The sequence below is a fragment of the Acanthaster planci genome, linkage group LG16, assembly GCF_054643075.1.
Source record: "Acanthaster planci isolate LZ-2023a linkage group LG16, COTS_SCS, whole genome shotgun sequence".
Classification (NCBI taxonomy): domain Eukaryota; kingdom Metazoa; phylum Echinodermata; class Asteroidea; order Valvatida; family Acanthasteridae; genus Acanthaster; species Acanthaster planci.
Window position 1 is genome coordinate 1,786,840 of NC_141792.1, and position 23,588 is coordinate 1,810,427.

Below are 23,588 nucleotides of genomic sequence, written 5' to 3' on the forward strand. Positions count from 1 at the left end.
TATGGACAATCTGTTAAACAAAATTCCAAGTTTCATACGGATCTTAGAGTTGACAAAACTGTTTTCAGGAAAAAAAAAATTTACCAGGTCTTTCACTGAGAAGACAACAGTAATGCCAAAGCAAAGCAGAACAAACCAACTGCTCTTTTATGTTTGAATTGAAAAAAGGGCAATTAACAGAATGCGACATCTGGCCAATAGTATAGATGGATTTAAACCCAGAAGGGGTGTAAAATAACGTCGACTGACAAGCAAGAGATCATTTCTCAACACTCTTTAATGACGTGACGTCTTACAAGCTTCAATTGTAATGATACAGGACAGGACTACTTGAAACACCCCCCATCAAGTAAACTAAACTTAATACTTCATTTCTTTAATTCAAATTACATATTCTTTCCATTAGATCCTTTATTATAACTATATTATAATTAATACTTTCATGTCATATATGACCCGAATTTCAAACGAAAACTTACTGGACTTTGGATAAATGCCACTATATTCTCATCAGTACGTACTGTGAAAGCTACACAATTGAAATTGTGAAAAGAGTATAGTTCTCGCTTTTGCGTATACCATTTACAGCCTAACGCGGTTATACTTTCAATGTAATACAGCGTTGTGATCAAGTCCATCACAAGTCGAGTCAGGAGCCCTTTCGCAAGACAGATCGCAAGTAACAGGGAAACGACGACAAATTTCTTGTCAAAGTTCACTATTTTCAATAGCCTGTGACTCGATTCGGCTTGCGATGAAACATGCAAGGATCGGAAACAACATTGACAGTAACGACGCAAAACACAGCTATACACAAACACCCAAGTTATGCATCAAAGATGTAGCATACATCACATACAGGAAAGATTGTAATAGCAAAATGACAGTCATGGACTGATACTTAGCCAATCTAAATTGCTCTGAGTAATCGTCTTGGAAACAAGTCCAAAGTTCACCTTCCTCCGCACTGACAGCTTTCTGTACATTCTTAACATATATTTTGGCTCCCTCCCGAGCTTTGAACATGTACATTTTCTTAAACTACAAATCCATGTACAAATTAACTTACAGTATAACTTATGTAAGCTGCATATACACTGCTTAGGAAGTAAAATAGAGATATATGCAAAGTTAAAAACGAAGTTAATAAGAATTTACAAATACAATACATCTTTATACATGCAATGGCATTCTTTCTGATGTCGCTCTGACAGGCTACATGCGTGTGAACAATCCGTGTCATCGACGACTTCTGTGTCACACTAGACATGCTAGAGCTACTTAAGTTTTTTTTTATCTACAGTGAAGAAAAGACAAAAGCTGTATATGGCAAGCACAGCGAGAGTTTAACCATGAACATTAGAGAGCACCAATACACAAGCAGCATTACTTGTCTTCCCATTTGGCAAAGGAGGACCTTGAACCAAGTTTCGGGGGGGGGGGAAGGGTTTTGTTTGAGCAAGAATACATGTATCTTGGAAATTGTTTTTATAACCCATTATGGCTTGTCTCAGGCTACAGTTTGGTGCCTTTAACATGTTTTTAGAAACAAAAAAATGCCTTTCACATTTTTTAAATAATTTTTTGTTGGCCTCTGTTTGGGGGTCATACTCCCCCCATTTGCCCTTGCAATTTGGCACCCTGGTCTTGGTACATATCCTAATTAGAGTTCATTCTTGATGACCGTGTTAAGAAATATTCGCAACTGAAAGAGTAAACTCCGAACCGACCAATCACTGTTTTGTTTTGTGACCCATCGTTGATCTACGAACAGTTATTACACAGCGAACACATACATTTACTGACAGCCATTTTGTGACGAGCTGTGATGGTAAAAAAATATTTCACAAGATTTGCAAAACTATCAACAAGTCACTTTTCATGGAAAACGGCGATGCAAAACTGTTTATCAATCGAACAAATGATCGACATTGCATATAATTACTGTATCAGTTTTTCATTTAACAAATGCGGACCCTCCATGCTGAGATACCGCAAAGGTACACTGTTTGCATTTGAATAATGCACTTGGCACAAGATATTCAGTGATCATTGTTACTAAAGAGTTTGCATCAAAACACGAGTTATTTTTTTAAAACTGTGATGACTGAGTTTCCAAGGTCACTTTCTCAAACAATAGCAAGGTATTGCATACCTTAATGAGTGACCAATAAAACTTTACCAAATTTGAGTGTTACATCTAGAATCTCCATCAGACAGTTTTGAACATGGCCTTGGAAAAGACAGGCTAGATGTTTTAATCCCAGATGAAACACTGATCCAAAAAAAATACATCATGAAAATAGTTTGCGGTACCCGCTGCTTCACCTGACTCGGACCGGCCAGCCGACCCCGGCAAGCTTGGTGGTCGAGTGGTTAAGACATCTGCACTAGTAAGCAGGAGGTCGAGGGTTCGAGTGAGCTTGTGAATTTTTTTGCAAGCTCTCGGACAAGCACTGAGCATTCAGTGTTTATCAATATATACGTTGGGTAAGGGCAAAACTCGTTATATAAATTGATCGCATCTTATGCATACTCAATGAGTTACTGTTCAAAATATTTTTCTATTTCATAATTTTACTTTCTTCATGCAATGGTATTGTTCACGGTGGGCAATGGCATGCATGTGGTCTTAATCTATAAGTAAAATGTAAATTTAGGCTCTGTTTGTTTCACGCGGATCCCGATCGCGATCAGTGATCTGTCGCTGGTTCACTGACACCAGAACCCGCCTACTAGATGGCACAAACCAGCCCTGGGTTCACCGATCACGATCCAGATCCGTGAGAAACAAACGGGCCCATACTGAGTTCATTTATGTACACGATAGCCTCAAGGTTCTGGTGTTGGTTAATTTGACGGCAACAACACAGATCACATCACATCAGGGGTGTTCCGTCCTAGATATTTTAACTGGCAGATGGAGAACTACAGTGCTGCCTGATACTGTTGCATAGAATTTGAGCACAAAAGTTGGCGAGTTACATTCACGATGAAATAGGAGCAGACTTGCACGTACATGTGCTTTCATGTCAGTCAAGTTGTAGATGATAATAAACTGCAAGAACAACAAAGAAGTTGGATATTGTCTCGGCTGGTAATATTGGATTCGATTGGGAAGTTGGAATGGTGGTACTGATCTTTACGAGTGTAAAATTTGAAAAACACTGACCGGTGAACACAGTGTTTGCCTTGGCAACTCTACTGACAAGCTTTGCTCCAGAAATAGATGACTTCACATGAGCTATCACTATACCGCTGACAAATATGTTTGACCAGCTACGTATAAAGTTTAAGTAGGTCACTTGAATAGATGTTAAAACTCCTTCATTCGATGCAATTGCATTAGCAACTTCTTTATTAAAGTTATTTTAGAAATAGACGATGTCTGAGAGCAAGCAACACTTAAATGACTTGGCATTTCGAACTGAGCACTCATGACTGATCAAGTATGACTGAACTGGCTAGCTGCAAATTCCAGTCCAAGGAACGGAGCAGCGACTCGCAACGCTCGCGGGTCACATTCCCCAGCTGGAAGAGCTGCTCGATCTTCAGTTCGTGGACGGCGTTGTCGACGTGCCACGCGTTGCCGATGAGCACGTTGCGGCACTCCTCCATAGTCACGCCGTGCACCTGGGCCTGGACCTGCCGCATCTTCTGGATAGCCGAGGACTTTGTCTCCGAGGCCATCAAATCCGAGTCCTCGGTGGTGAGAGCCGAGGACGAGGGGCCAAAGCTGTTGCTGCGGGTGTACTGGATGGTCTTGGTGTTGGGTTGGGGTAAAATGGGGCTGAGCGTGGACAGGTCAAGCGCATTCCGTGGCAAAGAAGCTTTGCCGTCGGCAGAGCTCTGAGCTCCTCTGGATGAGAAAGAGTGAACCGTTTTGTGTCCTTGGTCACCAACAGAGGTGCTGTGGGCATTGAGCGAATCTGTGAAGACTGTGCTACGCCCTGGTGTGACCAGATAGTGGGTATCACTCGCTTGCTTTCCGTCGCGCATGATAGGACGGATGTGGGCTGTCGTGGGTGACTTTACGCCGAAGGAAGGTGACACGGGCGGCTCACCCAAATCAACTTCTGGACTCGGGGGGCTGCTTCTGTCGACTGTGTGCACAACGGACAAAGGTTTCGGGGGAAGGAGAAAATAGTGAGTGTTGCTCAGCTTGACTCCGTCCCTCATGATGGGATAAATCTTGGACTTGCTTTCCTCAACCGGCCTGACAAAGTGACGGAGGTGATCGGATGATTCGGGCACCGGCTTTCGAGGGGGAAGGGGCGGCTTTTGATCCTCAGGCAGATTGGAGTCACTGTTGAAGATCGGGCAGCTCAGGGATTCCTCCTCGTTCCTCTGCTGCGTCCACTCGTGCCGGGACCTTGTGTTCAAATGCAAGGGATCCGATTTTCTCTCGGATCGGTCCAGTTTCCGGCTGTGCCTTCTGCCCGCCGGCTGCTGCCCCGCGACAGGCATGCGTGGCGGTAACTCCGGTCTCTGTTCACTTTCATTCTCTGTGTCGCCCTCGTCTTTCTTCCCCTTGGTGGGAAAGTTCATCAACATCATATTATCATCGGGTTTCAGAAACTTACTGACCAATTTGCCTGGCTTCAAGTCGTCTTGAATACCACTGTGATCTTTACCAATAAGTGGAGCCCTGTCCGAGCTACTTTGATGTGCGTCACCGTCGGTTGCAAGAAACGACTTTGAGATCTCAGTACCATCAGATCTTGCACAGCCAGGCTTATTGTTATCGTCACCTGACTTAGAGCTACCAAAATCGCTCCGAAATTGACTGATATCTTGGAAACCCCTATCATTGTGACAACTGGCGGATTTTGCTCCTACTTTTTCAAGAGTGACAGTGGCGGAGATTAGCGAGGCCGCCTTCCTGGCGACTGGGGTGTCCTGGGAGAAGGGGGAGTAACGGCGAACTTGCTGAACAGGCTTCTGATGGGATCTCGGCACTGGATCGACCATTTGCGGCACTTCCTTGGTCTTGCCATTGCAATCGTCATTTTCGGCGGGGACTTCGTCATAGAAATGGACCCAGTTTTTGGGCGTGTTCGCCACGGGTGGGTGACCAGTTTCTTCCGGCACATCGTCGTACAGATGTCTACCCTTCACCAGGGACGACCTGGCACCAGTTCCCTTGGTATCTACGTATTTTTGCTGGGGCTTGAAGGCGTGAACCATGCCGGAATCACTGAGGGGCCTGCTAGATGGACCCGAACGGCTCTTGGCTGTAACATTTTGTGGAAATTCGGGCCCGGGATCATCGGCAACAGCATCGTACCGATGCTGGACAGAAGGGCTGCTGCTCTGCGAACCGAAAGTTTGTGCATCAGATACGTGTGACCTGTAGCTATCAAATGGATTGGTCTTTCGGGCAGCAGGCCTGCTCAGCTGATAGTCGTCCCGAAACTTTGAAACCGAATCTTGTGTTGAGGCATAATGCTGCTTCACAGGATTTCCTGCGATATTGTTGGACATTGCACTGAAGTTTTCATGTTCCGATTTTTGCCCACCTTGCGTTAATGTTGCACCAATCGTTAAACTAAAAGGATCACTTGATATGAGATCGTGGCTGGGTTCAGGACGCAAGGGTGTGGGTATTTGATGAAGCTCGTTATCTGGTAATGACATGTCCAACAGAGCCAACGACTGCGAGTGACTCTCAGGAAGGTCCTGACCACCGTCTGCGCTTCCGTCGAGAGTCTCGGAGAAATCGATCAGCAGCTCGGTGTCTTTCTCCTGTCTGGAGTCGGCGCCATCCGCCTCCGGCGAAGCTCTGACATAGAACACGGACGAGCCGGCCCTGATCTCTTCTCCCTGATTCCGGCTACGCTTGGCTTGACTGAGCTGCTTGCTGGCCCGCCCCGAGGACCTGGTCGCCCTGTCACGCTTGGCTGCCAAGTCCTTTTCCTTGCTGCTGCTGCTGCTGCCTGATGAGACAAAAACAATGGGTCAGAACCTGACGTGCCAACTTTCCATACCTAGTGTGGCCCCTTGTCCAAAGGAGGTCGGCATAACTGGCCTTATTCACAAGTCCACCATATGGAACTGAAAGTGAGGCTAACTTTTAAGATAACATCAAGATTTGTAGATGCAATCTACTGCTAGACACAGGATAAAAATTTTCCTTCATTGCTCTCACGGTCAAAATGGAATGTTTAAAATGGCCGAAGAGGACATTTTGAAAGAAGAAAATCACTGACCCTACTTAAACGCTGCTCCCTTGCGCCCACTTACGTTCGTTAGTGGTACGCTGAATTGATTTCCTGACCTATGTTGTTTGAAAACAAACATCTAATTCAGCTTCGATGCGCTAGAGAACTTACTTTTGGACCTGTCCGACAGCAGAAGGGCTGGTCTTGAATCGCCGAAATCTCCACATTCACCAAAGTGATCATCAAACGGCTCCATGGGAATACGATACACCCTGCAAACACATCCGATAGTGAACACCATCAGAGGCATATAATCCAAGTACAACGTGCATTTTTAAGATCAACGAAAGTTAAGCGTTACCAAACTTGACAGATACAATGCAGTGCTCTTTTTTCATCTGCAACCAGCTTTTTAACCCCTTCACGGCGGGATTATTTTGACTGTGACTAATGGGCTGTGGTATGCCCCGAATGGAGGGCTGTGTCCAGCAGCAGGCCCCATTGAACCAGCAGCTGCATGGTGAATAGACTGTATGTGTGGTATGCACTAACCCTCAAACAAAGCCACGGCTGTGACAGTTCCCGGGATGAAGGGGTTAAGACATTGTGTCAAAAAATTTCAAGATGCCCTGAAACTTTCTTGCAACCAACATTATAAAATAACGGTAGCTACTCTGTGGAAGCCCTCTACCTACATGTACGTGAAGACGCTTGTCTAACAACCCACTGAACTGGTGATGTAAGACAGTGTTTGCTGCAGTGCATGGTGGGATACAATAGACCTCTATCAAGGGGCACCCCATCTTGCTTTTATGCCATTCAAAGCAACATAACCAAACTGAGGCTGGAAGGAAAAATAGTCTGTACCCTTTTATCCACATGTGAAGTTGCATTAGGGTAATTCCAAAAAATGAGGGGTCCTTTTTTTTTCATGTCCCTGTCACATCTGACGTATGATTTTGCAAGTTCAGAACACAGTTTCTAATTTCCAAGAGTGATGAATTAAACCCACTCGTCAATGACATCCGGATGACCCCAGGATTCGCCGTCCGGACCGGAGTGGCCGGTGTGGATTAAGCTGTCCCTCAACGGCAGACTGATGTCTTCTTGTCTCAGAGACCCGGAAGGCGGCGACACATACCGTCGTTGGAAGTACCCGACCTGCTTGGTTCGTCGGTTTTGGCCCCGCCACCAAGTACTGTCCGGTCTGCGTAACAGTCAAGATACAAATCAGCGTAATGGTGAAATTCTTGCCCAAAATTCTGAGATCCATCCTAAGATAAAAAGCACTGAAAAAAAAAAATCTAATCAAAGAACTGATACCTTGTGAGGACTTGTGGTGAAAAGTTTGTGGCGGGGGGTTACCATACTGTCTTGGTGTTGAAATCAGTAAGTGGTACTGAGCATCTCATGTGACCAGTCATGTGGCCACACATGGCTGAGTGACTATACCTGGTCATGTGACAATACTTGCACATTTAACCATACTTGGTCCTGTGACCATACTTGAAAATGTGTCCACACTCGGCCGTTAGACCATACTTGGTCAGGTGACCTTACTTGGCCACATGACCATGCTTGGTCATGTGACAGGAACCACACTCCCTACATTGCGTCTCTGCTCATCTGGGAGGGGAGCCCACCAATTTCCTCTTTCCACAAATTCTCAATTTTCAGGGATCACATGACAGGTCACATGACAGCCTCAGCACTACCAGTCGATACAGACACCCTATGCATTTCACAGGCTCAAGTTATCACCTCTTCAATTCAAATCCCAACAAATCCTACCTCTTCTTCAGTGCGGTCGTCGCAAAAACCATACTCCGGTTGTCTCAAATACAAAAAAAAGGAAGAACGAACCCACAAACTGTAGCACTGAGAGTACAGCTAACACTTAGGGTATACTGTTCCCTTTGCACGTCCATGTAATCAGAGGCTGCTTGGACAAACGAAATTACTTCAACTATTTCCGATAAACGGAATGATATCAAGTAACAAATAAGCACACCTTCCATCCATGACGGCGATGGTGTCGCCAACCTCCATTACCATCTTGTCCAGTTGATCTGTGTTGACGTTCTGCTGCGCTTTCATGTCAGTTGGACGAATCTGAGGGGGGCAAAACAGACGGAGCAGAAATTCTACGAGCGAACTCCACTCCAGCTTCTAGTGGAGCGTAAAAAACAAAACTTGGTTGTTTGGATGATCTTTTCCCTTTTTTCCCTGTTTCCCTCTTTCTTTTTAATTTTTTTCCCCAATGTATCTTTATAAAAGGAAGGGCAAGCCGCCCCCTTGCTCCATTCACCCCTCCCCCCATCCCCAACCTCGACAAAACCTTGAAAACAAGAGACAATTATCTCACAAGCACAAGCCAAGACAAGGAGGGGCTAAAAAGAACTCCAGCATGTCCACACACCTGAATGAGTCTTTCCTTGAGCGCTGAGAAGTTTGGTCGCTCACCGGGAGACTGATGCCAGCACTGCTGCATGAGTTCGTAGACTGATGTCGGGGAGCGTTCAGGCTTGGGCAGACGCTCACCTTCTTTATCGATCTTATGAAGAATCTGAACCAATTTGGTTTTCCAAAGAAAGGAGCGGCTTTATGAAAGATAACTGATTTTTAGCTCCTAAATCCTGGGTTTTTTTATTTTCATCTCCAGTAAAGGAAGAGAGATAAGTAAAAAGTCAACAAATCCATCCCAAATAAAATACTTGCGAGTTGCAACTTCTAACTTTAAACTCCATTGGTCACCTTGCACTTTGACAGTTGACCATGCAGTCTCTAAACATAAGCATTTCTTGCCCACAGACACAAATTGAATACGGCCTTTTCACAATAGTGCACCACCAAGAGTTTGCAACGCGACAGTCAATCACAATGTGCAAAATTGGTTAACTTGCACTTTGACAGTTGACCATGCAGTCTCTAAACATAAGCATTTCTTGCCAATAGACACAAATTGAATACGGCCTTTTCACAATATTGCGCCAACAAGAGTTTGCAACGCGACAGCCAATCACAATGCGCGGAATTTGTCGACGCATTGCGCGTTTGGAAAGGGTCGACAATTTTCGCACGTTCTGATTGGCTAATGTGTTGCCAACTCTTGGTGGCGCACTATTGTGAATCGCTCGTATTGCACATGCTACCATAAAGCGACTGTGTTTTGGAAGTCTTGTGAAATCATGCTACAAACTTACTAAACAAATTCATAACACCACTGTTAATATTTCAATTCTCCTGTCCAACGTGTCTCTCTCATTTTACGCCTTTGAACGATGGAAACACCAAAGACTGTTGGAAATAATTAAAAAAGAATGGTGGACATCTTGAAAATTCAAAAACCCAACCACCGTCTCTTTTGTTTCAATAACCTAGACACTTTAACGGGTAAATGTTCTTTACTTGGCCTACTACAAATATAACACCCCTCGTCGTGCACAAAGCTACGGCACTTGGCTTACTTGTGCTCCGTTGTACCCCAACCAGGGCTCCTCTCCAAAGGTGAATATCTCCCATAGTGTCACCCCAAACATCCATACATCACTGGCATGTGAGAATTGCCTGGTTTTTAAGCTCTCCGGAGCACACCTTCAGAAAAAAATTTGGAACTTTTTACCACTCCCTGGTTACATTCCATCAAAGACAGAAAGTGCTTCAGTGCCAGAAAAAGTTCGTGAAAACTCTGTCAAATTTTTTTGTCATCCGATCATTTTTTCTTCATCAGCCAAGTTTCAATCCAATTGGGGATTCTTTCAAGTTACAATATGTTTAAGAGCACCTCTAAGGAAAACACATATTTTTCTCTGATTTTATCTGTTGAAATAAATAGGAAACCATCTAAATTGAATGCAGTGTCATTTGTCTTCAGAGCTCAAGCATAACTAACTTAAAAGGGCTCTTTTTATTTATTTGAACAGATAAAATCAGAGAAAATTTGTTTTCCTTAGAGGTGCTCTTTAAACGTTCTACCTTGTGCATTAAAAATCTGTAGATTTCCTAGAATGATCAATCCAAACTTATCAAAAGCTTGGATACGATGAAAATTTAATTTAAAAAAAAAAAAACTAAAAAAAAGGAGATAAGAAAAAAAATGACGGCTGGGAAAAAGGAAGCAGGTAGGTGCGAGAAACTAAGGTGTATTTTTACTTGGCCTTATCTCAACTCACCATGCATATGGAACTTTCTTGTGCTCGGTCATGACGTAGTACGTCTCCGTTACTGGTAGCGCCCTCATGAGTCCAAAGTCCCCAATTTTAATCTGGATGAAACGATACCCAAGTAAAGATTGCATAATTAAGGGTGAGAATTTACGTTTAATTTGAAAAATGTTTACAAAAACTTTCCCATACTGTTTAATAGTTTAGCCAACACTTTGCCAGGGTTCATACATGTACATGTAAATGTACACCTTTGTGAAAAAATATTCCAGGACTTTTCCAGGATTTTCCAGGTCAAAAGTTTGATTTTTCCAGGAATTAATTCAGGTTCTGACAGTGACAACCAGACCAAGAGGTAGGCCTACACACAGCTGGCGATCAGAAAAAAATAAACTTTCCCTAGTCCATTCAACGTTACAGAAAAAAGTTCAGAAAAAAATAAACTTTCCCTAGTCCATTCAACGTTAAGGAAAAAGGTTTGACACATTCACAGTTTTATTTTTACACTGAGCTTTATTAGTTTATAATGACTGGAAATATTCAATTACGTATTAAATAAAGGACATAAATTTAATAGAGAGCAATTTCATAACTATAGCCACAACAGACAGTTCACCATGGAGCTACAAAAAACGAAGGTAAAATTTGACTACACGAAAGTTTAGTAATGATATCCTTGGTGCCCGCGCATGCAAAATAGAAAGAATCACATTGTAGGCACCATCCAAAATTGATTTCACTCACACAGCTATTAGATCACTTTTGTCTCATTTTAAAAGTACATGTAATGTTGATTTAATGCAATTTCCAGGAATTTCCAGGACTTCTTTTAAAAAATAAACATTTTCAAGGACGTTCCAGGATGTGTGTAAAATTCCAGGATTTTCCAGGTTTTTCCGGAGGCGTGCGAACCCTGCTTTACAGAGGTCACCGCCGCTTACATGTACCTCAGTGTTTTCATATATGCATAATTATATAGTTCAACAATGCACATGGTCCAACCTTTGTAAAAATGTAGACTGATATTGGGGCATTTAAAACAAGCAATATTTATTGTTTTAGAATTCACTGTTCTTCTCAAAAAAGTAGACGGATAACGAAAGGGAAAAACAGTATGTAACAGGCATGGTTCACAATAAAACTGAATGCCAGATTGCATCAATCAAAACAGCAAACCTCTACAAGGGCCGGTTCCATTTAAATATTTGGGTAAATCGGTAATTTGGTATTAAATTAAATATTTAAAAGTGTAAATGCCCCACCCTTTTTGCACATGCCCATCAAAGGCACCGTTCCGCAGCATGACAGTAAATGGTCCCTACATGTCGGGTTGCCATATGCATTCTTGCTCATTGTCATCGTTGGAATTGAAGAGTTCTCCTATCTATTGGGGACAGTCCCCGCACTTGACGCCTACATTTCGTAACTGAGCACCCAATGTACTTTTCCTTCAGAATTACAACGCTTCCTGATTCTTTTTGTGGCCATTATCAAAGGGTCTACAAAATTCCCTTTTTTCCCCCACGACCCTTGAAAATGTGCCTCTAGGTTTCAATTTATATTATTTCTGCATTTTAAAGGTATTTTGGCACCTTTCTGTTCATTTACACTGATGCAAATTTCCATATTCACAAACAAAACAGTGAGGTCATTCCAGGCAGAAAACTTCAATGTTGCATTGATCAAAACAAAAAAAGCTAGAAGTTTTGAAATGTTCTTATCCCAAATCTCCTTCATCTTTGGTGATTGTAAGTAAATGGCATAAGCTACCAGGGAGCAGTCATTTTCTAAGAAACAATATTCAGTGACTTTGGTCTGGTTCCGTGTAGCACGCCCCCGTCTTTCACTGGTGAAAGGACTTCCCCTCCCCCGATGAAAGCAAGAGGAACAACTGCCACATCTGCATAAAAAAACTGCAAAACTGAAAAAAAAATTACCTTGTCTGTGTTACAAAGCAAGATGTTCCTGGCTGCCAAGTCCCGGTGCAGGAAGTGCTTGGACTCCAGGTATTCCATGCCGCTGGCGATCTGCACGGTGTAGTCGCACAGCGTGGCTATCAAGAATTCGTCGGGCTTACTCCGAAGCCGGTCAACCAAGGCACCCAGGGGAGCTAGCTCAGTCACCTGATTGTTTCACAGGGAAGAGGGAAATGAGGCCATCGTGTTTTTATTTATTGGATTATGAACAAAACATGACATTTTGCAGGGTCGAAAAATTGAAAAAATAAAATATCAAACTCTCAAGTTCCTTTTTCCTCAACAATTAATTGATCTGGGGTTGGAGGAGAAAAAAAAAGGAATTAAGTCCATATTTTTCGAAACACTAACAAACATCGTTTTTTTTCTAAACTGCATTTAATTTGGAGTCAGTGGGTTGTAACCAACCCTCCCAAAAGATGACATCATAATGCAGTATCTTTATGGCAAATGTCAGCACCCACATTATCACTGTTCACTGGAGCCCAGGGAACTCTGGGAACCCCTGGGGAGCATCTGCCTTGAGCCACGTTGGTGGGGGGTGTTCATTTTGTTAATAGCCATGCGACCGTAACATGTGCATTTTATAGTCATTAGTGAACCAGCCAAGTACAGTTCCCACCAAAGGGGCCTCCCTTGCTGGGGAAACTGCGCCCTCTCTTGGTCCAGCTCGGGGCTTGTTCAACCACAAGTGAAGCCATTTCAAGCCCAACCAGGTTCACCATAACCCCCTTGGCATATCATTTGGGTGACAGGACTCAGTACAACAAAATGCTAAGCAGTAGTCTGAGCCTGAAGGACCTAGCGCTACTAATTACTGCTCCTAGCTGGGACACTTCCATTGTTACTCGTACAAAAAACAATAAAGCCATGCATTCATAGTGCCACAGCATTGTATAGTACATTTTCTTATCTATTGTATCTCATGGCTTCAGCGAACAATAAGGTCATGTCCTCATACAAGCAACAGGACTGTATGCTACAAGTACATGTACATTTTACCACAACATGTAAGTAATAATTTTTAGTATTATGTAGGGTTAATCAACCACAAAATAACCCTCTCGGGCTTCATGGGTACATTGTACTTCTTTATGGACAGAGACAATTCAGGATTAAGTGACTTGCCCCAGGTAACAATATGTGCCCCCACTGCAAGATTTGAAAGGATTAATCCCTTACCACTGGGTCCCACATCCCCCATACATGTACTGGTATTTTACCATTGCTTGTACATGAACCTGTTCATATATCAATGTACAGGGAATGCCGTATCAGCTGGTTTGGGGCCAAATGCACAAAAGCCCAAATGAAAACAAGGATTCCAAGGTATTAAAATAGAAAAGGTGGAAAGGGGTGTTAGGGGTGGAGAGGGGTGTTAGGGGTGGAGAGGGGTGTTAGGGGTGGAGAGGGGTGTTAGGGGTGGAGAGGGGGTGTTAGGGGTGGAGAGGGATGTTAGGGTGGAGGGGGGGTGTTAGGGGTGGAGAGGGGTGTTAGGGGTGGAGAGGGGTGTTAGGGGTGGAGAGGGGTGTTAGGGGTGGAGAAGGGGTGTTAGGGGTGGAGAGGGATGTTAGGGTGGAGGGGGGTGTTAGGGGTGGAGGGGGGGTGTTAGGGGTGGAGAGGGGTGTTAGGGTGGAGAGGGGTGTTAGGGGTGGAGAGGGGTGTTAGGGTGGAGAGGGGTGTTAGGGGTGGAGAGGGGTGTTAGGGTGGAGAGGGGTGTTAGGGGTGGAGAGGGGTGTTAGGGGTGGAGAGGGGTGTTAGGGGTGGAGAGGGGTGTTAGGGGTGGAAAGGGATGTTAGGGGTGGAGAGGGGTGTTAGGGTGGAGAGGGGTGTTAGGGGTGGAGAGGGGTGTTAGGGGTGGAAAGGGGTGTTAGGGGTGGAGAGGGGTGTTAGGGGTGGAGAGGGGTGTTAGGGGTGGAGAGGGGTGTTAGGGTGGAGAGGGGTGTTAGGGGTGGAGGGGGGTGTTAGGGGTGGAGGGGGGGTGTTAGGGGTGAAAGGTAAAGGCGCAGGTTCCAATTTTCAATACGCTTGTATCAAAAATTGTTCTGGTTGATTAACCCTAACCCTCCTCAATCTTTCACCTGTTGGAGGATTGAGGAGGGTTAGGGTTAATACGAGGAAGTACATGTGCCAGTTTCACAAAAATCTATATTTAGGAAATAGACATGTGCATAACACAGCGGGAAAAACTAGCATCTATGCACGTAAACTGGACAACAGAAATTCCACTCAAAAAATTTCAAGATCCTTCAAAAGCTACTGGGAAGTTTTTGTAGGTTTTTGTAGGATTGCGGAGGGCAGCATTTACTTGTACATGTATTCTACCTTTCTGTGGGGCTGGGCGTTCCTTGAAGGTTACAGTTCACAGGACAAGTCATTGGTTTCCTACACAGCGGAGGATTTTGGAGAATTCAGGAAAAGTTCCAATATGTTCCCAGATTGCTTGGAAGCAAGGTTTAAACCAGTTTTTGTTGTAAGCCAAAGAGAATTGTCACAGGGCTCACCATCATGAGTGGAGAGGCGATAACAACGCCGTACAGGCGAATAAGATTGGCATGGTCCAGCAAATGCATCGAGTTGATCTCTTGGACAAAGTCCTCAAAGAATCCCGCCTGACGCACAGCATCATTTCTTAAGCACTTCACGGCGACGTCAACCTGAGAAAAAAAACATCCAATGTCAAGACACGTGTACACAGACACATCGTTACTGCCTTCCGTTTGTTTACAGGCATTGACCACCATTTCGATTGGGCGGCCAAACTCTGCCAATAGCACAACGTCGGATTTATCAAACACCGTCAGAATGAAATGTACAGGCATGTAAGTACAGTGAAAATGGACACTCTCTACAAAATTTTAGAACTTTTTAGGAGTGTAGTACTCCTAAACGGACAGAGTTGCTACTGTTGCAGCTGTGGTAAGCCTGATTCTTGATGAAAATTCAATCCGAGATTATCGTCAGAAAAGCCTTTTTTTTTTCAATTTGGACCAATTCTTTGCTTGCACCACTTGCTGGTGGTATTATTTGTGATCTCAAACCCACAAAGGAGTGACCCATGTAGGTTTGAAAAGGGCAAGGTGAGACACGTCAACTGACTTTTCAAATGCAGCCACATGTCACAAATGCTGGCTCCCGAAGCCATCTGTAGATTTGTACAACATTTTACACCGCAACTTCACAATTTGCGACAGTCCGCAGCCCTGCCCCGGAGCGATATTTGCTTCAGCACTGGCAGCGTGCAGGGGTCAACTTCGAGTTCAAAACAGTGTCCACCTTCACAGACTTCTCAGACATTACGTGAGCTCAAAACAAATAGGAGACGAGAGACAAATAACTGTCTGCTATTGGTTGTCCAGGGAACGTTCAACGCTTCAACCCATCAGCAATCCTCTTTAAAATGGACTGCATCATTGTGTTTAAACATCCTGCAATGCGATTTAGGGCTGAATCAATTCAAATAATTCACTGTTCGAATATTTGATCTTCAATTTGATCGAATATCTGAATATTTGACGTGCAATTTGATCAAATATCTGAATATTTGACCGGCAGATTGTTGATGAACCAACCATATACAAAGTCAGTTGCAATAACACACACTATTGTACATTATGATCAATATAATAGCTTCCCACATCTAGGAGTTTCTCCAGCCATGATTTAATAAGATTTAAGAAATTTAAGCAAGATTAAGCAAGATTTAAGACTTCTTGCCCTGTTGAAAATTTTTATTTCTTTTAAATTGTTTAAAGAATAAGTTACTTTTTAAATCGCTGTAAGATATCAGTCACTTTTCATTTGAATCTGCTTGAAACAAGCCTCCATAGTGCAATTTTCCTCATTTAAAACAAAAGAAAATCTTCCCTTACTTTTCATGAATTTTGCATTTGAATATTCAAATTTGAAAAACAATCTTTGAATATTCGACAATCGATCGAATATTCGGATATTCAGCACAGCCCTAATGCGATTGCAGGATTTGTCGCCATGGATCTGGAGTTTTGGTTTGCGAAGAGTTGCATTAACTTCATTAATATGGCATTGAACTGTGCTAACCGTACCGTGAACGCCATTAGAAAGATGGGTTTGGCTTTTATTAAATTAGGGGGGGGGAAATTCCAGGCTCCTGTCCTCTAGATATAACATGTGCATCTCTAATGTTATTAAGGACCGGAATGCATTCTGTTGTAACAATCACGACAGAATTAACGTTGCAAATCAGATAGGGAGATAACCGTAAGGCAAGAGTGCCTTACTTGGAGCGGCTTTAGCAGGAGTATTTATGCATTAGTTAAATGTGTACTTCACATTTTTATATTCTTGTTTTGTGTGTTGTACGTTTACATGACTTGCATTTTTATGCCAATAAAAAATCTAAACTGAACTGGTAAATTACAGCAATCGAAAAAAAAATAATGGGCCGCAACGTAATCCGTCAATAATTTGAAATGCATAAGCCCACACCTTCGAGTAAGTGTTATGTTGCTCATTCGTGTACCTGTCTGTGGCCCGGGGTAGTCCACAGTCCCCGTCGAACTACTCCAAACGAGCCGTCCCCCAGTTTCTCGTGTAGGGTCAGTTCCGATTCCCCGATCAGGCATGTCAGGCCGTGCTTGAGGCTGCTGCTGGATGCCTGCGACTCGGACAACGGCTGGCCCGAGGTCACTTTGGCTTTGGCAGCGCCTGCGCTGCTCTCTCCCTTGCGATTCAGCACCTTGAAGTAAAGATCAGGGGACATCCTTACTGTGTTGTCGTCAAAGGTGAACAAAGGGATGGTGGGGGAATTGTACTTGGTTTTGTTATCATTTTTTACACTAACCATCCTCAATCCCCGAAAATCTACCCAGCATTTCTTTGCAGGATTGTGTCTGATTTTGAAGGATGCACTGTGTTCGGCTGAACCTTTTGCTGTTAATATGCTCAGTTCTACATAAACTAAGTTCAAGATAATATTTGAAATTACCCACACTGCTCCAGGATGTCATGCACACTGCCTCACCAGCATCAACATACATAAATGACAAGACTGCTGGAAGATTTATAAGGATAAGGCAGTGGCCATCCCTTCAATGGAGAATTTTAAAGGACGGAGGCTACATGTATATCCAACTTTTATCGAGACGCAGTTGGAGGATTTTGAAGGACTGGCGATGCAGCCAAGCCAAGAGGGCTCAGGGGTTAGGGTTCACTAAAGCAAATACATGAGACATCAATAACAGAAATGGTGGTCCATCCGTTACTATGGAGGGGTATAGCCTGGTTGCTAGGATTTGTAACTTGTGACCAGAGTGGTCAGGGGTTCGAATCCCAGCCGCTGCCCTTAGGTCATAACCTTGAGAAAGCACATATGCATTATGTCCGGTCTCTACTTCATGTGACTTATGGTACTTGACTGGAGCCAATCTGCTTCTACATGCAAGAGTTTCTCTGCACTCTGATTCACAATGGCATCAATTTTCGTTGGCATCGTTCATGCATGGAGCTCAGAATTCTGCAGCCATGTTTATGCACTGCACTGTAAGATACTTCCCCGAGCGACCAACTCGGTGGGTCAATACTGGCGTTTCACAGTTGTGGGCCTCCGTGAGTTTGCAACGGGTTGACCAATCACAGCATGCGAAATCTGTCGACCAAATGCGCATTTGGAAAGGGTCGACAGATTTCGCGCGTTGTGATTGGCCAAGGCGTTGCAAACTCTTGGAGGCGCACTATTGTAAATCGCCCGTATTCTTTAGGATAGGCCGGAGTAAGTGCAAAAAGTCACGAGGGTCAAATCAGACACGGACATGCTTTACCTGAGCAAGGGAAATAATTCAGCTTACTGATTACATATTTACTTACCCTTCCGAGGAAAGTCCGCCGCCGTCGTCGTTTCACCGCATCCAGCAGGCGCCTCACGGCCGGTCGGCCCATGCCTATCTTTTCCAGGTCCGCGCTCTTGACGTAGTCAAAGTGTTCCAGGCGCGACAGATGCAGGTCATCATGGATGCTGCTGAAAAACTGCAGAAGCTGTGTTTCCTCTAGAAGCTCCCTAAGCCACTCAAGATTCTCACTTTCCTCCATGGTTAATCACAGCAGTTGGAGAGGCTACATGTACCTGTCACAATATGTATACTTATCTTCAAGCAAATTTGAACCCTTGCTTCTGATTGGTAAGCCCCCCCCCCAAAAAAATAAACAAAAATTGGAATGGAATCTCCAATAGATGGGCAGACACCCGAGTCCTTTCCTGTTGGTATGGGTCCTCGGGTGAATGCAGTCCAATCCGCGAGGCACGTGGTCTTCTACGAATGCCGCAGCGGTTTGGTCGACAACAGTGTGATGTCATACTGAACTACACAGTCCATGTCGCATCTCGTGCACTGTGCTAGTTTACGCTTGGGCCTGGCGTACAGCTGGGTCATTCCATGAGGTTAGGGCACAATTTGTGATGTATCCTTTTTACATCGGTAACTTTTACTGTCTGTCGTGACTTGTAGAGTAGGTCATTTACTCTAAAAATAACGCACACCTCTGTATTCAGCCTTGCAAGATGTATAACAATGTCAATTTGGAATCCACATTCAGGGAAATAGCTGTTCATTTTTACAGCACCCATGTAACAATTGACACCATCACAAATTGTACCCCAACCTCACGGGATGACCCAAACTGCAAATTCATAGTGTACTTATCCAGGAATGTATGTGGACAGCAAAGGAAACTTGCCACTTCTGTCCGACGCCACACATCAAAATTCACTCCATAGAAATAAACAATGTTTGTACACAGGTATGCTGCAAATACCCCTTACGCAAGTGATTATCTTTATAACAAAGAAGAAATTGACATGCACAGCAACTTGATTACTGAATCAAAAGTCACAGAATGTTATAGAATGAGCCTTAAGTTTTACGCAGAAATCAGTGTCACAGGATGAAATAAAGAAGTCACAATCATTACTTTTCAATAATGTGTATGCACAGTCAGTAAGGATGGCATCCCCATACAGAAACCACTCATGCACATCATTTTGACAAAACAGGTCTTCACTTTGTCATTGGTTGTTTAAAATGTTGTCCATTCATGGGTCATTTTTGCTTGGTGGAGAGTGCTTTTGTGTGTGACTTTTGATTCAGTAACCAACTTGCTGTGCATGTCAATTTCGTCTTTGTTATAAAGATAATCACTTGCTTTTGGGCATGTGATTAGTAAGGGGTATTGCAGCATACCTGTGTACAAAAATTGTTTATTTCTACGGGGTGAATTTTTATGTGCGGCCTTTTACAAAAGTGGCAAGTTTCTTTTGCTGTCCAGTGTATGATTTCAACCTTCTGCTCCCTGTACTGCTCACTGATGGTGGGGCCCAAAATACTGTGTAAGAAAGGAAAAATCCTTCCACAGTTTCCAACACTTCACTGGACTTTTACTCTGGGCCATGCTATCACTTTCTCATGGCTAAAAGTCTACTTGCTGCAGGGAAAAACTTGGTGACGTCTATCATGGACAAATTAATTAGGGACGTGTAAACCACAGCTCACAACAACTAAGAAGATATTGATTCTAACTACTTGTGCTTATAATTAACTGGTTTACTCTTGGGAAGCGTAATTTTAATGTAATTTTTAAGAAGAGTTTGAGACTTTATTGTAAACAACAAAAATATACACTGAAAACAAATTGTCAGGCCTCACAGAATTCATTTTTTAACTGATGGCCAGCCATAATCATGATGGACACTTTTCTAATAATATCATCTGAATTGGTCCACGTTACGTGATAGGACCCAACAAATTGCCTTTTAAAAACAATTTGAACATGGTTGGGCGACAGTAAACAATATACAGTTATATATCCAAATGTTAAAAAAAAAGGTGATTCATAGGGTCCTGTCTGCTAGGACGACATCAGACACTGGTACCTGGTAGGCAATACAACTACCTCACTCTGATGTACATTGTACATGATGCAGAAAGAGTAGGGCTGAGTCAATTAGAATAATTCACTATTCGAATATCTGACCTTCAATTTGATCGAATATCCGAATATTCGGTTGCACCGACTGGCTGATTGTTGATGAACAAACCGTATACAAAATCAGTTGTAATAACACACAGTTGTACATTATGATCAATATAATAGCTTCTCACATCTAGGAGTATCTCCAGCCATGATTTAGCAAGATTGAAGAGATGAACAAGACCTCTTGCCTTGTTGAAAATTTCAATTCCTTTTAAATTGTTAAAGGATTAATTTACTTTTTAAATCGTTGTAAGATTTCTTATTTCTTGTAAGATTTTCATATGAATCTGCTAGACACAAGCTTCTATAGTGCAATTTTTCTCATTTTAAACAAAAGAAAATTTTCAGTTCCTTTTCATGAATTCTACATTTGGATATTCAAATTTGAAAAATATTTGAATATTCAACAATTGATCAAATATTTGGTTATTCGGCACAGTCCTCAGAAAGAGCAGTCCTTAGGGGAAAGAAAAAAGTACCAAGACTGCAAATACGACAAATAATTTGGGACAAGATGTTGGATTGACGCATATGAGTCTGACTGATATGATTGAGTGAAACGTGCACTTTTAAGTTGTAAGAGATGTACATGTAACTTAGAAATAAAAAATGGTAAATGAATTCCACACACGGACATTACTTAGTGTTTTTTCCCCTGCAGTGGCATGTAAGCGATCAGAAAGTGATAACATGTCCTACAATGTCAAAGTTAGTAGTGAGAATATTGAGGCATTGGAAAGTGTTCCATATACGGACAACACTTGATGCCCCTATGCACAAACCTGTGAGACTTGTCTGAAAATAATTTTTTAAGTAGGCCTAAATGCTTCAGAATTTTCTTAGCTAAATTTCGCTTTTTAGGACATGCTGTCACATTCTGAAGGTTTTTAGGCCAATAACATTTGAAGAAAATATTAGTGTTGTCCATTCATAGGGTTCTTTCCGAGGCATGTACATGTACTTAGACAACAATTTTTTCAGACTAGTTTCAAAGGATTTGTACACCTCCATATCCCATGTGTTAAGTGAAGTTTATCATGTCCATTTGTCATGTGTGTGTAGACAGTCATAGGCCTTAGTATTAACGTTAATGGAACCGTATCCAAAAAGAAATAGGCCTAGACCTACTTCCTGAACAGTAAGGCACTACTCCATAGGCCTTCCTGGGTCCGTCTTTTTGATGGTTCCATACACTATGGCATTTTGAGAAGTGCCCTCCAATGGTACCAGAGAAAACCTCCGTTTGCGCTTTCTGAAGCAAATCTTCCCTTAAAGACCCTATAATAATAGCTAACCTATATGGAACTACCGGGCACGAGTGTATTTTGTAGCGTTCAACCTACACGTACCGGTATATCATTGGCAAAAAATGATGGCAGTATACAACCGATTTCATGTACAGATGTACTCCCTGTACTCTGAACTGAGTGCACATTCTGTGATCATGTCAGCCCCCTCACCCTCCACTTTTGAAATACCCTTCCTCCCACAAATATCAATAACTCCTGTTCCCGGCACAAATTTATGGTACCGCCACTTCCAAATCACTATTTCACACCGCGCGCCCTGACATTGCTACCCCTTGCTTCCAAAATGGTCGAGCCAAAATGTGGTTAGTGTGGTTCCCCGACCACAGATTTCCTAGACCTCTTTATACATAATCTTATGAGAGTCCTCGGATTTGTAGGGACTGGTATCCAAAGCAACATTCGTTATACGAATACCCTGCGCCTGTTTATGTCACGTGACGTACGACCACAGAGAATGCAGATGTGTGAAGATCATCATGGGACCAGAGGTGAGGATGGTAGAAAAAACCTCATTTTTTGCAAATAATATAGGTTAAATGCTACAAAATACATTCGTGCCTGGTAGTTCCATATACATTAGCTATTATTATATTATAGGGTCTTTAAGGGAAGATTTGCTTCAGAAAGTGCAAATGGAGTTTTCTCTGGTACAATTGCAGGGCACTTCCCAAAATGCCATAGTGTACGGAACCACAAAAAAGATGAACCTAAGAAAGCCTACAGAGCAGTGCCTTAGTCGCCGTTACTGTCAGTGTTAATGTTCAGGAAGTAGCTTAAGCCTTGGCTAGGGCCGAACTAGAATCCTAAATAACTTGAAACAAAAAAGTAGAGTTCCCTGAAAGAAAAGATTGCCATTATTACAGTTACAGTACACATATACTTTATGTATATCTAAGTATAACCCCATACATGCCACTTTTGCCAGACAAGTCGCGACTCACGAATTTCCGGATGTCGTGTGCGTCGATTAGGGATCAGATTACCCAAGGCTGTTTCCGTCCTTCGAATGCCTTACTGTCTACTGACTTACTGATGAGCCGTGTCGGCTGTCCTGTGTGTCACGTCGGTCATGTCGGAGCTCCAATGACTAACACACCGTCCCCTACCTCACTTTGTTCGACGACAAAACAGGTTGCTCCTGGAGAGTGCAGATGTAACGTTTCTAGTTTGAACTTCTTCAGAGAGGACTCCACATCAACGTCAAACGAAACCGAATGGTAAACCGCAAACCAACTAAATGTACCTCCAAAATGGCGTTTCACGTATTAAATGCACATCCTGTGTGGTCACCACCTACACCGTGCAACTCATATTTGTTGACTTCCAGGAACCAGATCACCGTCATTCTTCATTCTTGAATAGGTTTTTCAAATTACGGTTACTCAATCACATCGGCTTCCTCGTTTCGCCAATTTTAGTCCCGTTAGTGCAATTCTCTGTTTTTGATAGCCCAGCATTGCAATTTCTGAACAAATAATTAAGTTTTGGAGCATTTTCAATGGTTTGAAGAGTATTTATAGAAGTGTGCAAAGAAGGCCTCTGATAGAGATGAAACCACTGTGGAGATAACGCTCAGATTTGGAAAAAGAGCTAAACACTTGAAGGGGGTTTAATGTTTAGAAATCTGTATTTTTATGGGTTTTATTATTATGGAATTATTCTGGTGGTGTAAAAAGCGTAGCTTTTTACAAGACCCCTCCACTTCCTGTTGTTACTGTCCATTGTACATGTTACACGTATTCGTCTATTTTTGTGTTTGTGGAGGGAAATAAAGTGAAATTAAACTGAAATGAAAACTAGGGAAGGAATTTCGTTCAGGGAGAAATTCCACGAAGGTCTAAATCCATTCACAAGCTGCTTTTCATTGAAAAAAGGAATAAGGATTGTACAAGTGGATGATAATTATGTTAATGTTTACTCTTCATAAAGACGCACTAAACATCAGACTGAACATTTGATGTCTGAAACCATCCA

The 23,588-nt window shown here is 42.9% G+C and overlaps 2 protein-coding genes across 6 annotated transcripts in view; one reads left to right on the forward strand and one right to left on the reverse strand.

Annotated features, from left to right (window-relative positions):
• kazn (kazrin, periplakin interacting protein) overlaps window positions 1-23,588 on the forward strand; it is a 57,697-nt gene that overhangs the window by 5,542 nt on the left and 28,567 nt on the right. The window lies entirely within an intron of this gene.
• LOC110976511 (uncharacterized) lies at window positions 260-22,920 on the reverse strand. Of its 5 annotated transcripts, none has more exons than XM_087147501.1 (12): window positions 22,641-22,920; window positions 18,145-18,390; window positions 16,802-17,017; window positions 14,805-14,957; window positions 12,262-12,447; window positions 10,334-10,425; window positions 9,629-9,755; window positions 8,581-8,727; window positions 8,173-8,273; window positions 7,174-7,368; window positions 6,333-6,433; window positions 260-5,936 (listed from the first exon to the last, which is right to left on the reverse strand). In XM_087147501.1, exons 2-12 carry the CDS (start codon window positions 18,364-18,366, stop codon window positions 3,436-3,438), a joined length of 4,041 nt encoding a protein of 1,346 aa, XP_087003627.1. In that variant the 5' UTR covers window positions 18,367-18,390; window positions 22,641-22,920; the 3' UTR covers window positions 260-3,435. The 5 variants fall into 5 exon arrangements, with proteins under 5 accessions (XP_087003627.1, XP_022085525.2, XP_087003629.1 ...); XM_022229833.2 differs by having other exon boundaries at window positions 18,145-18,400; window positions 22,721-22,919; XM_087147503.1 differs by having other exon boundaries at window positions 260-5,932; window positions 6,332-6,433; window positions 18,145-18,400; window positions 22,721-22,919.

Bases quoted from the DNA above. Each gene is read 5' to 3' on its own strand.
- LOC110976511 (XM_087147501.1), bottom strand. From the start codon at position 18,366: ATGGAGGAAAGTGAGAATCTTGAGTGGCTTAGGGAGCTTCTAGAGGAA. The intron at 14,958-16,801 runs GTACACGAATGA...TTTTTTTCTCAG, and splicing joins CTACCCCGGGCCACAGACAG to GTTGACGTCGCCGTGAAGTG. The intron at 12,448-14,804 runs GTGAGCCCTGTG...TGAAACAATCAG, and splicing joins TCGCCTCTCCACTCATGATG to GTGACTGAGCTAGCTCCCCT.